Consider the following 16452-nt stretch of genomic DNA (forward strand, 5'->3'; position numbering starts at 1 on the left):
GTCAGACGCTTAAAACTCAGTGAAGGAAACATTTCCGACCCTACAAACTATATATATTCTTGATCAGCATCAAAAGCTGAGTCGATCTAGCCATGTCCAGTCGTAAAATACATTTTTGAAATTTTTTCTAAAATCGAAAATTTTATAAGGGGTTACATCATTAAAATTGTCAAAATTTGACAAAAAAATGTAATTTTTTAAATTTAAAAACTAAGTATGCAGATTTGTTAATTTTGTTAAAAATTAGCATAGAACAGCTTTCCGAATTAAAATTAATGATTTTTTGGCTTAGTTGTGCGTTTTTAAAACTATGATTTGTGGGGAAAAATGGTCTGTTTTTATACCTTTTTGCAAGGTTTTATAATTTCAGACTGAAACTAAAAATAGCATCAACAAACGCAGTACGCAGATTTAATAGTGCAATAAAATCTAGCGCAGAAAAGCTTTCCGAATTAAAATGAATGCATATTTCGGCTTAATTATGATGTCCGAAAAACTTAGATTTTTCAAGAAAATTGTCTGTTTTTATACCTTTTTGCTGGGTATAATTTAAGTCAGAAGCTTGTATCGCTGTGAAGGAATCATTTCCGACCCTGCAAACTATATATATTCTTGATCAGCATCAACAGCCAAATCGATCTAGCCATGTACGGTCGAAAAATAAATTTTTGAAATTTTTTCGAAAATTGAAAATTTTATAAGGGGTTACATCAATTAAAATTGCCAAAATTTGACAACAAATTTACGTTTTTTAAATTTAAAAACTCAGTATACAGATTGGTTAGCCCTACAAAAACTAGCACAGAAAAGGTTTCCGAATTGAAAATAATGTATTTTTGGCTTAGTTATGATCAATCAAAACTGCATGGGTATTCAATACTTCGGCTTTCCGAAGTTAACTTCCTTTCTAGTTTGGCTTATAATTAAAAGTCTTATAAATTGAATAAGCGGTTCCATTTTAAATTTTAACTTATAATAAACAAGTTTTAAAGTCGGATAGGTTTATCTTCAGACTAAGGTAACTTGTCAAAATATATAAATTATTAAGCTAAAATATTATTTTTCCATTTCAATTTCTTCATGTGCACCCATTTTTAGGTCCCTGTGCACACTTGCTCCCATTTACCATGCCGGCAGGACAATTTACAATGTGTTTTGTTCATTATAGAACTATTCCCGTTGACCTCTACGGGCCGCCCCGAAAACAGCTCAAGGCGCAAATCAACGCACTCGAATGTGGCCGCCTGTCGCCTCTGGTCCCTGTGCTTCTTGGTCCTTTTTCCTGTTCCTGCTCCTGCTCCTGTTCTTGGCCACATGAAGTTTTTAGGAACAAGGGTTGCTGAACGAAAGTGAGAGCGAGAGATCGTTGTACCCCCGACTGGGATGCTGTGGCTTGGCCGTTGTTGAACCTTTTTTTGTGCCGCCTGTCTGCCTCCAGGGGGTTGGCTAATGAATAGTTCCTGTTGTCGGATCGACCAATTTTCAAACACATTTGTTGTGAATTACGTTGTTTGTGCGAGTGTCGACTTGATTCCCTTTAATTGATGTCAATATGCAGGGATTTTTCACCCTGGCCGCCGCCTGTGGCGCGCAGGAGAGCCGGGGGTAAGGAGGTAAACAATTTTGTGGATTGCATTTTGGTTGTTTACAAATATTTACACTTTTTATGGCTGCATACACACGCGTACGTTTATCTGATAAGGGCACATGGCGCATTTTTTATCGGAAGCACTTGAGCCCGATATGCAAAAGTATTTGCGCATATTAAAAACTAATTTCCAAAGTCAACATGCCAATAAAAACAACAAAGTCCTCGCTGAAGGGGGTGGCTCCATCCGGAATGGCAGGTACTCAAGACGCACCCCTTTTTGATGGCAGCCAAGGGCGATGGCAAGTCAGTGGGTGGCAGGAGGAGGGGGAGCAGGAGCAGGAGCACAAGGAGGTGGGTGCACCCACAAATTAAGCAAAAGGCACTCGATGGCAGTGAATGAAACAACATGAACGACCAGCAATAATTTAGAAAATATGCTTAGGCGAGCTTTAAGGGTTGCTCGCTCACTTGCTGCTGGCGAACCAACCAAAATGCGGGCATCCCTTGGAGGATGCTGGGATCCAGGAGTCCTGAGGTCCTGGGGGGGTGTGGCTGTGGGCTGACTGCTCAAACAAAAGCCAAAAGTTATGCCGAAAATGATATTTTTCATTATTAAACACAATAATGTGGTTATTATTTTTATGATTGCGGCGGCCCGCTCCTTTCCGCCGCTCCTGGCCAATTCCTTGGGGAAGGAGCTGCATTCATTCGGTTAGTTTGTTTATGTTGGGCTTGTGGTCTTTGGGGATTTGGGCACGCTTAATTTTAAGTGCCCCGTCGAAAGAGAAGCTGAAAAGCGCAGCGTGTAATGAAATATTATTGCTTGACCAGGAGCAGGAGCAGAAGCAGGAACACAAGCAGGAGCAGGAGCCATTGGCTTTTCTGTTTGCCCGGCGGTTGGGCGAAACAAAGAAAAACATTTGCGCCAAATGGTTTTTCTGGTAATTAAAGAGGGGACCCGCCCCGGTCTGATGCTTACTGCACAAGATGGAACGATGCTGTGTTCTATTTTAAAACACTGCCCCCAAAAATCTCAGCACGCTCCCCGGAATTATCATGGCAAGAATTATGATCCATGGCAGTGGCCGGATTTCGGTTTCTCACGCCTTGAGCCAAATGCTTCTAATAAGGCAATTAATCAACATAATTACCAGCGATTAATCATAGAACCGACAGCCTCGGCGGCGGCCCTGATGACAGTTTTTCAGCGTTTAGCTGAAACTTTAAAAAACTACTATTTCGGAATCGAAGGCAAATAAATCAATAGCCGCCAGGATATGCTCAGTGAGCTGAGCAGAGAAAAAATCCATCAAATCCATCCCCGTTCTCCGAAATGACAAAGCCACAAGGCAGGGCATCCCATCCCATACCCATTCAGGAGCTCTCTCTTTCGACTGCTTAAAAATTAAACAATCTTTGAAGGTTGATGCGGCTGCTTCTGCTGCGATGGCACCCTTTCAGTGACTGTCATGCTTTAGGGATATGCTTAGCATCTCATTGACCCGTGGCAGCCGCAGGAGGAGAAAGGAGCTAATCAGTTTAAAACGCTGTCACCCCGTCCTCGCCCATCTCTCGGTCATGGAAATGGGTCTCCGGGAAAAGTGTGTGGGTTGCGGCACATTTTAATTTGTAATACGAGTCGAAATTGGGTGTAACTTAGACACGCTGCCAGGCGATTCGGGTGCGGATTACACCCAACTATGTATGTATAGCCGACTAGCTGCCGGCTTGGATGATGTGACGCGTTGAAAGTGCCACCTGGAGTCGAGTGCTCGGAGCTGGGTCCAATCGGAGTCTGACTCCTGAGCGGATCAAGCAACAGAAACACATGTGTGAAAGTGTGACTAAAGGCGTTGTCTGGGAAAATCTCTGAGGCAAAAGAAGGAAGATGTGACCTCAATATATGTGAGAGAAATTATACATCTTCTTAAATAGCACTAAAGATTAATCTAATTTTTGCATTATCCTCATATATAATAGTGTCCATCATCTTGACCTCTCTTCCATGACAGAAATGAAATCAATCCAAATATCGGATATAGCATCCCAATGGCATGGAGTTGGAAATCACTCGATTATGCCATTTCCAAATCCAGCAACTTTAATGACAAACCCAATTTACCACCGACAGGACAATAAATCACTGGCGAAATCAGGCTGTCAAAGACCGAGTGACAAGCAGAAACTGGGGAGCTGCAAAAAACAATAAAGAAAAAATAAAGGAAAAACGAAGAGTGAACCAGCAAACAGGACGATAAAAACAATGCCACAAAACAATTTCGAAGAGAAGGCAAAGGAGTTGGGCAACAGCTCCACATTCATCCGCATGCTGACCAGCATGTCAGTGGCGTTAACGTAATTCGATCATCTCCCCATCGAAGGACCCCAAGGATAACGCCCACACACACACACTCATGCATATACGAACGACCGCCGGCACATTGATAAAGGTGTGGAAACGTGCGATTTTGTAATTGATACTAAAAAGCCCTTAATTGGCACCTTAACGCCGCTGATGCTCTGACAAATTTCCCCCAAGGACCAGTGACATGGGCCGTTCCTGGCGATGACGTGCGTGGGTTGGCCAAGGACACGGCTCACCATTGTGGGGGGTTGGTATCCGAGGTTGGACATGGTAGACGTGGAGGTAATCGGATGCCTTTTAGATAATGGCGATGCCGCAATCAAAGGCGTTGAAAATCGGTGCCACATTATGCCGCATAATCATCGTTGGCTGGCTGTGGCATCATCAATGTCATGCGACCATGTGGAGGAATATCAAGTCCCGGCGATGCTAGAACAAATGGCACTAATCCATAATTGTCTGGCCGCTGGTCAAGTGGGACTTGAGCCAATAAATCTCATCAAACTAATTCGATACGTAGTCCTGGTGCTTGCTGGGCGAAGGAGGGCAGAGTCCTTCGGCCGGCGTCGGAGCAGCCACCCTTGTGGTTTTTGTTTCTTGTGTGTTTGAAAGCCTGTTGTCATTTGTTAACATTTCATTACATTTATTTCACCGGACAAAATTGCAAAGTGGATGAATGGATTTGCCGTTTGATGTCGCCAAGAGGACGAGTCCTCCTTCTCGTCCTCGTCCTGGCTGAGTTTATCTCTCTCACTCTCTGTGTGCGAGTGCTTATTTGCTCTCAAACCAATTTGTTTTATAATTGAATTTGAAATTGAAGATGACATTCGGTTGCCGATTGTTTGGCGTGTGGTGCAATAGCCACAGGCCACGCCGCGCCCCGCCCCGCCCAGCCTGCTGACCTCTGACCTCAGCTGTCCATGTGTAGTCCTGGTTTTAGGTAATTGTATGCAGAGATTTTCGGTGTGTGTGCGTCGTGTGCTGCTTGACCAAAAATTCAATTATGTATAAAATTTCACAACCTTTTCTGGGATGACTTTCGCAAAAACTCAATTTTCTATTTAATTTGCTTTCAAGTGTCATGGCGGTTGCTGGCTGGTCATAGGTCATATTACCCCCGAACACCGGCACGGACACCGGCATATGCATGAACTCGAGGTGATTCGCATCTGCAAATATTGTTTGGAACGCCGAGTGGTTTTGGATTTTATTTATGCATCATTTGATTTTGCGGCTATTTCGATTGATTTATTCGCATTACCATTCCGGTAGTTCCATAAATTGTGTATACACATATAAATATATTTCGGTGTGAAAATTGCTTGCGTTTATTTTAATCGGCTTAACAGCTCGCTAAAGTTCAAGGTGCAACCATATCAATTAATGGTAGCCAAAGAGCAATAATTGTAGTACATTATGCATTATATAAAAGTAAAATCGTCTGTCGATATTTTTATATGCTAATTTTTTGGGAAAATCAAGTTTTTAAAATCGCACAACTCAACCAAATATACATTAATTTCCCTTTTGAAACCTTTTCTGTGCCAGTTTTTATTGGGCTAGCAAATCTACATACTGCATTTTAAAATTTAGTAAACTTAATTTTTGCCAATTTTAATTAAATTTTCAATTTCCGAAAAAATTTCAAAAAAATTATTTTTCGATCGGACATGGCTAGATCGACTCGGCAGTTGATGCTGATCAAAAATATATATAGTTTGTAGGGTCGGAAATGATTCCTTCACAGCGTTACAAGCTTCTGACTTAAATTATACCCAGCAAAAAGGTATAAAAACAGACAATTTTCTTGAAAAATCTAAGTTTTTCGGACATCATAATTAAGCCGAAATTGCATTAATTTCAATTCGGAAAGCTTTTCTGTGCTAGATTTTATTGCACTTTTAAATCTGCGTACTGCGTTTGTTGATTATATTTTTAGTTTCTGTCTGAAATTATAAAACCCTGCAAAAAGGTATAAAAACAGACCATTTTTCCCCACAAATCATAGTTTTAAAAACGCACAACTAAGCCAAAAAATCATTAATTTTAATTCGGAAAGCTGTTCTATGCTAATTTTTAATAGATTAACAAATCTGCATACTCAGTTTTTAAATTTAAAAAATTCCATTTGTTGTCAAATTTTGACAATTTTAATATAATATATCATATAAAATTTTACAATTTTGAAAAAATTTCGAAAATTTATTTTTCGACCAGACATGGCTAGATCGATTCGGCTATCGATGCTGATCAAGAATATATATGGCTTGTAGGGTTGGAAATGACTCCTGCACTGTGTTTAAAGCTTCTGATTAAAATAAAATACCCTTGCATAAAGATGTATATTTTGTTCCCAGTAATTTATATTTTTTATATTATTTTGCATAAAGTAATTAAATTTTCCGCAATATTAAGTGTGCGCAGTAGCTCTTCTGGAGAATTCGTAAAGCTTTTTAAAAATTTAAAAACCAGCTTTTCAGAAAATATTGCAGGGCCAGTTAATTCATTGGGGCTTCAGGATGGATAGACTATTCTGAGGGGCACGAGGCACTCCTGGAGAGGCGACGACGTCGGAAGTTTGGACGCCTTCCTCTGGAATTCTCCTTCACCTCTTTCTCTCTGGTCATATCCAATGAAGCCACATATCTGTAGAAGACGCTCTTTAGCTCCTCGCCTGCCTTGTAGATCTGGGATCCCTCTTGATTGAACTGCTTGCAGTTCTCGAAAATTAGCTTCACATCCTCGACAGCCTCCTTGCCCTGCCAGTAGTAATTGTTGTTCAGACGCCGCAGGATCGTACTCAAGTCCATCGGCTGCTTGATTAACATGTGATAGTTGGGCACATCCATGGGATTGGTGCCCAAGGGTTTGCGAAAGTGGTAAGAGCAGCGGTTCCTCATGAGGGCATTCACCACGATCTTAATTTCATCTAGGACGTTGGTCCTGCGGCCGGGACGATTCGAAGGCGGAATTATCGGTGCCTGAACGATCCCGTTCAACGGTGGAAGGCACTCCTCGTTGCAAGTGTTTTTCCTCATCTTCAATGAATTTGGAGAAGACATGGCCACGCAGTTACTAAGTACTGGGGAGTAGCTGTCAGAACCACAATAAATTATTAAAATATAAAAAACACAATAATTTGGATAAACTTTCGCTCTTACTTTTTTTTTGTTTTAAACCAAGAATTCACAGCTCTGTTTCGTTCAGTATACTGATGTTTATTAATATATTAAATTTGTTTCGATACTTGACGTTAAAATCAATGGTATTTTCTTTTATGAAAATATAATGCAGTTGCAACTTAGAAGTGCTCATCAAATAATATTAAAATTTACAATTAGGGTATGACATAAAGTAATTGTGGGTTTTCCGCAATGCCGGTTTTTTCTGATAGAGCTTAGAGCTTAGGTACTTGGTGTAGGGAGCCTCCTGGCCAGAAGTGGTATGTTCAATAGAATGTAACCTATTAATCATTTTCTAATGTGGTATTAAAGTATTATCGTAGCAGTCTGCAGGTCTTCATTATGTTTTAAAGCATAAAAAGCTGAGTGTGGATCATAAAATGGAAATCTGTATCATTCATTTCAGTCCGTAGTAACTTCCAAGTGAATAATATAATAAGTTCCTATCTTAGCATCAGGCTCAACCCGAAATTAAAAGCCCATCAAGTGCAGCTTCGATCCAAGCCATCGACCAGAGTCTGGCCCGGAATAGCAAAGGGCGGACACCAGCCAGACACCAAATTAGCATACATACCATAAAGCAAATTTGATTTCTATCGGGGAGCAACCAACAGCCTCCGGGCCACAGAATAGAGGCACTCAGCTGTGCACCGAGCACTTAACCCGCTTTTAGCAATAAAATTAACTTTCCATGGGGCTTCGGGATGGTTGCAGGGAGTATCTGGCAGCACGTACAAGTCGAACATATAGGAAATTAATGGTTTAAGGCAAAAGTGTTTAACGAAATTGGCCGGGGGATGAGAGCTACCAGGGACCACACATGCACACCATATACATATACCATGTAGCCTACTCCAAAGGCAGTAAATCCTCCGACTATCTCTGCATTTCACTTTATTGGCGCATAAAAACCGAAGCAAACCGAAACGAATACCGGAGGATGGCAAAGGGAAAGCCAACCCAGATCAGTCTCCGTCCGTCCGAAGTCCGCCCATCCGGCCATCCGACCATGGAAGCCGGACGGGGGGACTAAGGACTACGGACGAAGGACGAAGAGAGTCTGATGGCGTTGGTTCAATTTGAAAGGGAAGCTGTGCTTAAGAAGGCGTGTAATTGAAACATTCAAAAGACAATTTCCAAGTCTTAGCACAGACACACTTAATGGACGCAAAAGACATGGACAAAGTTAAGAAGTGAAATGCGAAAGAAAAATGCCAGGGATATCGAGAGGGAGGCAGTGCATCCTTGGTGCGTGGCAATCAGGCGTGACTCGGAGGTCAAATGGATTGGCATGAAATATCCTTACGTATCTACCCACCCTCCGTCTCACACTCCCACACTGGGTCCTGCCCCACCTCGACCTTTCTCCGTTCCCATAGGTAGACAATGCGTACGTTAATTAAACAAACAGCCAATAAGATTGATGGCACTTTGATTGAAAAACAATTGATGCAACTGTGCGTACACATTAGCATGATATTGGACGCCCGGACAAGGAGCAGGAGCAGGACCATCGTCGTGTGGCCCTTATCAGCTGGCTGGCCAAAAGTTCAGGAGTTCCGTTGGTTGGTCCAAAGTTCGCATAAATAAAGTCCAATATCAATATAGAGACACTTGTGTATGTGTAAGCTGATTGACAGCATTACAGGGACCGGGGTCCGTTTCCGTGGTGTTTTAATGGATTTTTGATTTCCACTTGGCACAGGGTTGGTGGTTGGTCTGCCATTTTTTGCTTCCTCGTTTATCGCTTATGTAAACAGGCCACATCTAGCAACGGGACACCACTTGACACTGACATGTTGAGTTTTGATGAGATGCTTCACAAATAATTGGATGCACTCCTCCCTAGTTACTTCAGACAAACCACATTTAAAGCATTTAAACACACATATATATATTATATTTGATATAATCGGTGGCGCATACATAGTTCTAATTAATTGTATTGTTTACTCATTAAATATTCAGCTATTTACAAACACACTACGGAGGGCACATAGCGAATCCCCAAGCTAAAATGTTTGTGTATAGATTCCTTCTAATATTCGTTGACACTTCCGAAATCCTCTCAGTTCCCCATGCAATCAATACTTTTATGCCAAAAATAACTGGTTACTAGTCCAAAATTGGTTTTATTTTGTTGTGTTTAAATGTGGAGTGTGTCCAAGTCTTGTGTTGTTGTGGATTTCGTAGCTCAACCACTCTATGTACGTATAATTAGTTTCTTTCATAAGCAACGTGCCGGATTTAACTCTACTGAATATCAATAATATTTGAAGCTGCACTGTGACCCCAATTATCCCAGTGGACCAATGAGGTTGCGATAATTATGTTAAGATTGCCTTGGCAAAGATATCATCAAAGGCTCGCAAATGATTAATGCAATCGAATTGGTTCGTTGTTCGATTTCATGCTATACGTCTATCCTCACGATGTTTTGGCCCATTGGGATATAGCAAATATTCCAATAAATATGAAACTACACTCTAGTTACACAATAATGTTTTAACTCCCTAAAACTTGCTGTTAAAATAATCACAAAATATATTACATTACAATACATCATTAGAACCATGTTAATACGTTGCGATTTTGTATATAGTTTTGGTTTTCTTTTTCCTAATGTGACATTAATGGAAGTGTTTGTTCAGCTTCGTTCCCCTTTTGGTATTAAATAAATATATCACTTGCATAAATGATTAAATAAGTGCAACGGAGCTTCGAGTATTGCTTATAGGGCTATCAACTTGGTTTTGCACTTCTCAGCCTCCCACAATTCCAACAGGTGATCCCGGGAACTGGGATCGCGCTCAGGCGGTGTGTTCTCGCCGGAGAGACTGGTGGGAGAGAGGACTCCGGTCTGAGGGGAAGTATACGAATTTATTAGTATAGAAAAATATAATTTCTCAATTTAAAAACTGACCTTGGTAGCTATCTTTCGAGGATCCAGGTTTAGGCCAATGTTTTTTGCCAGCTTGGAGAGTGGGCTGGTGAGCTGCTTCAGCTTATTAGCCTCCGGCTGGGTGGGCAGACCCAAAGGCAAGCTGAGATCTGTGCCCAGGCCACTGAAAACGCATTACAATTCAAAAACACGACCAGAGATTTCTACTTAATGAATTTATTTTGAGCGTTGATTGGGCCAGAAACAGACCGAGTGTATGTGGTATGTATAGCAGGCACAGGTATTTCTTGATTTTTGTACATTAATACATGCTAATCTTAGGTATTTCGTAAAGTTGAGAACACACATAAGGGATAACTGAAGCATAATAATACTTTCTTTCACCTCGAATGGGTTTTAAACACATTTACAAACTCTACAAACAAACAAATCGGCTAATTAAGAACATATAAGACTGAAAAAACAAAGCTTAAATCGCATAATACTTGTCTATGTCTACAACCAAAGATCACTTGTAGAATACCGACCTGGACAGGGACTTTAATCTCTCCTCTTCCTCAGCTTCATAGGCCTCCTGCGCCTGCACGCAGATCTGAGGATTTGGAGTGATCGGCCGCAAGGTCGGTGCATTTTCCAACAGACCCGTCGGCAGACCAACGTGATCTGTCACTGAGGTAATGGAAATGGTTAGCACATCCTCGGCGGTCTTGCACATGCTGTCCTTTTGCTCCAGTTGCCGTATTTCGTCCGAAGAACTGGGCGACTGCTCCTCCTTCTGGCTGCCCATGACAATACCTACCGATGGCAAGAAGGCGTTCTCGTTGTAATGTGACTTGTTTCCCAGAGCTATTTCCACATCGGAGTCCACCTCGGGTTCGTACAAGCTGTTGTCGTGCTCGTCGGTATCAGAGCTGCTGGCGCTGTTCGAGTTGCGTTGCTTGTGGCCCAGCGTAAATACGGCCTTCTCCGCCTCCTGGCCAGCATCAATCCTGATATCGTTGCCACCTGTCTGCCGCATAACTTGGGGATTAATGGTGGCTGTCAAGTTGCTGGGGTGTGCCTGCTGTTGCTGCTGCGTTGAGCTTGAGCTTGGTTTCTTGAAGGTCTGACCCAACTTTGAGAACTGTCCCGCCACATTCGACAGGGCTTTGGAGCTGAACTGTACCAGCTGAGATTCTGACAGGTTTCGCGGCATGCCTTTGGGCACATCCAGCAAGGGCACCTTGCTCTTCCTGCGCTGCAGCACTCCGCCTGTTACGTATCGAACGTCAGTATTTCCGGCATTATCCAGGGCGATGCGGAACATTTCAACAATAGATGTCAAAGACTCAGCCAGCTCCTCCTGCGTCTTGATAACATAGGCCATGTTGTTGAAAAAGCGCAAGTTGGCCGAGCGGAACATGTGGAAGTAGCCCTCCTGATTCTCGACACTGTAGTTGAGACGCAGGCAGAGATGCGCCATGGCTGGACCCTGAAACATCTTCGTCTGCTGGTACATGCCCAGCTCGATGAGTCGAACCTGCGCAAGTTGCACCTTCTCGAAGCGGACAATTTTATCTAGATGTGAGTCGTACTCGGCCACAATGTAACAGTCGTCGGTTAGCAGCAGTATGGAGTCCACCTCGGTTTCGTTGGCGTCACCGGAACTAGGGAATGTAATTTTAACACTTTATTCAAGAATATGCAAGATCTTTGCCTACTAACCTTGGGTCAGCATCTATTAGTCCCCAAGCTCCGACCGGATACTGAGCGGATCCCAGTAGCAGACGACGGCAGTCCTCCACCAGCAACTTGGCATGTTCAGCATTCTCCGTGGCATCGTTCTCATCCGTTCCCGACTGACCGCCCAGAGCATTGAGGGACTCGGAGGAGACCTGGTTGCCCAGCATAAGGTCAATGGTGGCTTGGCGATAAGAGTCCTTAAAGCGTGCCAAATAATAACTGAAAATTGCGAGAATTCGTTAATGTTCAGCCAAGAATTCGCGTCTCAAATAAGCAGATGTGCAAATGATGGAAATAAGACTTAAGAATGAAAAGAGGGTACCTTTGGCAAAATAAGAATCAAAGGGTATGCAACAATTGGAGCAACTAAAAACAGTAACTGTCTGACTTTGTTTCGATCGACTTCATCATCTGCGGATCGTCTCGGGCTTTGTACTGCACACCTGGTCGTGACGATGGACTCGAGCAGCTGCAGCTCTGGCCCGAACACACCGGGATTATAGTAGCCACGCATCGGTGGCCGTGTTTCGGGTGTAAGGATCTGCAGAATGGTGTTCAGGACCTCGTCCTCTTGCAGCTCATCTGCTGTCAGCAAATGGCCCTGCATCAGATCGATGATGCACTGGCGAAACGAGTCGGCAAAGTTTTGTATGAAAAAGCTACGAAGAAGTTCGGCAGGGAATTGAATTAGGCAACGATAATGTGCATCCGGAATAAAGAATATTTAAAAAATGGTTCTGATTTTTGATTAGATCAGCTTTGATTAGAAGGTTTAGATATGGAAGGAAGCCATGCAAATATTAGTAGACAAATATAAGAATTAAAGTGAGTCAAAAACGATGAGATATCTGAGGGCTTTTGAGTTTTTTTGAAGTTGATTGATTGAACAAACTGGGTGGTTTGGCAAGTAATCACCAAGAAATCGCCTTTAAAATTTATGGGACATACAAAAATTGGGTTAAAAGGGATTAAATTGAAATCGAATAAGTAGGTCAATCAAGATAATGGTAATGGTAATGAAACATATAAGAAATAAATATCTTGACGAACCGATTGGCCGAGTTCATGCCGTCCTTCATCATGCCGCTGATTTTTCGTTCGCCAGTTCTGGTATAGTCCCCCTGTGAATTTTAAGAAATTCATTATTAATCCTTATGATAAAAGGGTTATTTGGCTCATTACCTTCAAGGCGTTGGTGCCCGCATACTGTCTACTAATTATGTCCCCATTGTTGGCCCACAAAACCATAAACGGAGACTTTAGCTGCTCCGGAATCGGAGTGTATGGCGGTGACAGGCCCAACTTAACGAGCTGAGACTCCAGCACCGCCTTGCCAATGGCCGTTTGAACGACATTGGTGCGATCTAGGCAGTCCATGCAGTTCACCCGAAACACCGACTTTTGGTTACAGATCATTCCACGCTGATCCCGCCAGTGGAAACCCATGGCTCCAGCTTCAGGGCCTACGGCATCAATTAGGGCTGAGACGTTCTCAAAGCGCATGCCACGACTGTAAAGATAGCGTGTTTTAGATGGAGAATAGGATTAGGTTCTTTAGACTCCTTACCAGTAGTCGTGAAAATCAAAAGTTACGTATATTATCAGCTCGTTGTTGTACTTGATTATATGTTCAGCATAGGTATCGCCAATCAGCTTCTCCTTTCCACTCTGCTCCACTAGATTGACGATGCAGACCCGCCCGTAGATCTCAAGTTCCTTGGTAAAGTGCAGCTCAAAAGCCTGCTGCGTTTCGGCCACTCCACGATCGAGACGCGGTGGTGGGCGGTACTTGTAGCCCGGTTGGCTCCAATATATCGGAACAGAGCCACGGACTTGGGTGAAGGACAACTGGTGGTGGCGGAAGGAGAGTATTTGCTCCGTCTCTACATAGTTAGCGCAGTTACCTTTCTCGTCCACACCGCGTCGCTTGTAACTGAGGAAGTAAATTAATAAAAAATCTTGTTATCCGTTAAATAAAGATAACTTATGCATTTATACCGAGTTCCAGCTCGATGACGTGATCTTCGGGAGACCAAGGCCAAAGTGAAGCACTCGTTGCCAATGACACATGGTTCAACTTGCACAAATCCCTGAATGATGGGCAATATCCATGTCTTGTCCTGTAAAATAGGTTTTTGAATATCCTATTCAATTTCTTATCAAAAGGGATACGTACATTCATCTGCAGTATGTCCCGAATCATGTGCTTGTTCCAGAAAAACCTCTCATCTGGCTGCTGTTGCTGATTCTCCTCCAATTTGGCCACATGTCGCTGCAGATTGTTGGTGATATCGCAGTCAAAGCTGAAGTAGAAGCTGTCCGTATCGTCGAATATCTTGTGGAGCTCCTCTGTGATGCGGCGTTCGATGTGCTTGGGCTCTCGTATTCCCACCGAGGACTTGACCTGCTTGGTGGCCAGATTTGCCGCCTGCTGTGTGGTGTTTTTGATGGTGTTCCCAGCACTCTTGACGGCGCCCCATGTCTTGTTCATGCCCTCGAACAGTTTTGTGCTTTTCGAAGATCCACCACCGCCACCTGATGAAGCGCTTGCATTGTTGTTGTTCGCGATGGAGGCGCTATGTGTGGGCGTTGACTGGTTGCTTCTGGTTTGGAAATGGTTCATGAATAAGTAAAGACTTCAATTTGGTTATCGATTAGGCTTACTTGGTGTGCTTTGTGCAGTTGGACAAGTCGGTGTCTGGTTCCTCGGCACTAAGTATACATATGGACTTGATCTTGTACACCAAGTGGGGTGGGTAGAGGACACCCACCGCCGTGGCTTCCTTCACCACCACCAAATGAGGCTCATAGACGTTAGGTAGCGAGATAACGCCCACAATTCCATGCGTTACCCCAATACATTCGATGTCGTCCACGGAGCTCAGGTCCCATCCTAGAAAATAGTTCAGATGTTAGATATGTTGTTTTCAAATTTATTTAAATTTATAGGACAAAGGACGCTGTACTTAAAAAAACCTTTTTGGTCATTGCAGTGCTTTATTTTTATTTGATTAGCATTACGCCCCCTTAATTAGATATCTGGCAGGCAAATAAGTGGCGTAAATAACCATTAATATTGACCGCTGACTAACTACGGTTGCCTTTTAGTGTCCAGGTCTGTAATTTCAGGTTACATGTTTGCAGCTGGAGAGCGTTGCGTGTGCTCGTTACCTACCACAGACCACCCCCCAACGCCCGTCTCCACAGCCAGCTAAAACAAGAAATGTGAAATGGCACTTTAAGTGCCACCTAATGTACGTGCATCCTTGGGAATCCTTTTGGATGCACACGAGAGCTGGGCGGCGGCACGATTTCAACTCTTTAAATTGTGCAGCTGAGAGACTTTTGCCCTTATCTCATGAGACTGCCAGGTTTATCTTGCAAGATAACACCTCAACCAGACTAGAGAATATATAACTAGCTTCCGTTGGCTGTAAAATCGACAATAATGTGTTAGCCCCTTAAAAATTTAGTCAACTTGGAACAAAAGCTTTTCGTTGTGCGAAAAATACAAATAAATTGATGGGCGGGAGCAGCTGCGGTGACCTTGGACAAAGATTTATGGGCTGCGCACTGGGGTCAGGGGTCACACCGCCGATGACTCACGGAATTAAAGAGAGTGACCATCCATCCGTCTTTTAGGAACCATAGGTAGTGTAAATGTCCGGTTCTATTTAAATGCGACACGTTGCGTGTCTGGGAAATTGATCATAATTTAATTGCTGCCCCAGTAAACAAGCAATTAGCGGTTGGGAGTCCTTGTTGATTGCTTGTAGTTTAATTTACTGGCGGTATTTATAGGCCCCGCAGGTTATTAATTAAATGCGGAATAGTATAAACTCGGGACAATTTCATTTCTAGCACTAACACCTCGCTTTTAATTATTTAAAGAAGGGGAAGAACCTATTTCGTACTTGGATGACTTCAACATTGGGGACAGATGACTGGATTTTATAAAGTAGATAGCTTACATACATCAATTTCAATATATTAAAAAGACTTTTCATATAATTTAAAGAAAACAAAATCACATACATTCAGAAGCTGTAGATACAAATGTAAACCTAATGCGTAGTTGTCGTCAGATAAGTCGTTAGAAACTGTGACCTTGCTCACGAGGAACTGAATAAATGATGAAACTGCTGAGCTTACAGGAAACTTGTTTGCGGGATTAATCATCATGTATTATTCATTCATTTAATATTCAATCCTTGAAATACACACATCAAACAAGCACTAAGTACATACTCCCACAGAAAGAGTCATAAATGGTTAAAATTTATCGAAATTTCACAGATGAATCATTCCAATAAATGAAACATTCAAATTTTTAAGACAAGATATTATTTGAACAAGAGTGTTCACTCAAAATGATTCACTTAATTACATTGTTTTGCAATTGACGTTCCTTACCTGCTTTTATTGTGAACTCTGATGTCTTGCGATGCCACCATAAACTCTTGTCCCGCTTCACAAAGATGTAATGCGAATCTGTCTGAAATACCTCCATGCTTGCCCTAATTTTTACCTTATTTTCTTTGCGACATAACACTTATTTTGGTAAATAAAAAACAATCATTTGAGTATCTTGTACAGGCACAATTTTTTGTTTCGAGGCAGAAGTAAACAGCTGATTGACTGTTGTGCTGAAATCAGGGCTGGATTCAATCACATATCGATAAACTATAAG

At 42.4% G+C, this 16452-nt stretch overlaps 2 protein-coding genes across 4 annotated transcripts; both read right to left on the reverse strand.

Moving 5' to 3' along the window:
* Positions 1-6301: 6301 nt before the first annotated feature.
* LOC110188589 (homeotic protein female sterile-like) lies at positions 6302-7250 on the reverse strand. Its single transcript, XM_020958352.2, has 2 exons — positions 7118-7250; positions 6302-7049 (listed from the first exon to the last, which is right to left on the reverse strand). The coding sequence occupies exon 2, from the start codon at positions 7016-7018 to the stop codon at positions 6485-6487; it is 534 nt and encodes a 177-aa protein (XP_020814011.1). The 5' UTR covers positions 7019-7049; positions 7118-7250; the 3' UTR covers positions 6302-6484.
* Positions 7251-9015: 1765 nt separating this feature from the next.
* On the reverse strand, positions 9016-16452 carry sp3 (phosphatidylinositide phosphatase spermathreecae). 3 transcript variants are annotated; one of them, XM_020958153.2, is made up of 12 exons: positions 16176-16428; positions 14427-14655; positions 13939-14365; positions 13761-13882; positions 13330-13695; positions 12945-13272; positions 12813-12883; positions 12206-12421; positions 11745-11981; positions 10568-11686; positions 10062-10203; positions 9016-9998 (listed from the first exon to the last, which is right to left on the reverse strand). In XM_020958153.2, the coding sequence occupies exons 1-12, from the start codon at positions 16270-16272 to the stop codon at positions 9870-9872; spliced, it is 3483 nt and encodes a 1160-aa protein (XP_020813812.2). In that variant the 5' UTR covers positions 16273-16428; the 3' UTR covers positions 9016-9869. The 3 variants fall into 3 exon arrangements, 2 of the variants coding, with proteins under 2 accessions (XP_020813812.2, XP_020813813.2); XM_020958154.2 differs by lacking the exon at positions 12206-12421 and having other exon boundaries at positions 16176-16452; XR_015271443.1 differs by lacking the exons at positions 9016-9998; positions 10062-10203 and having other exon boundaries at positions 10241-11686; positions 12085-12421.

The sequence above is a fragment of the Drosophila serrata genome, unplaced genomic scaffold (assembly GCF_035046125.1).
Source record: "Drosophila serrata isolate PLE 108 unplaced genomic scaffold, ASM3504612v1 contig_241, whole genome shotgun sequence".
NCBI lineage: Eukaryota > Metazoa > Arthropoda > Insecta > Diptera > Drosophilidae > Drosophila > Drosophila serrata.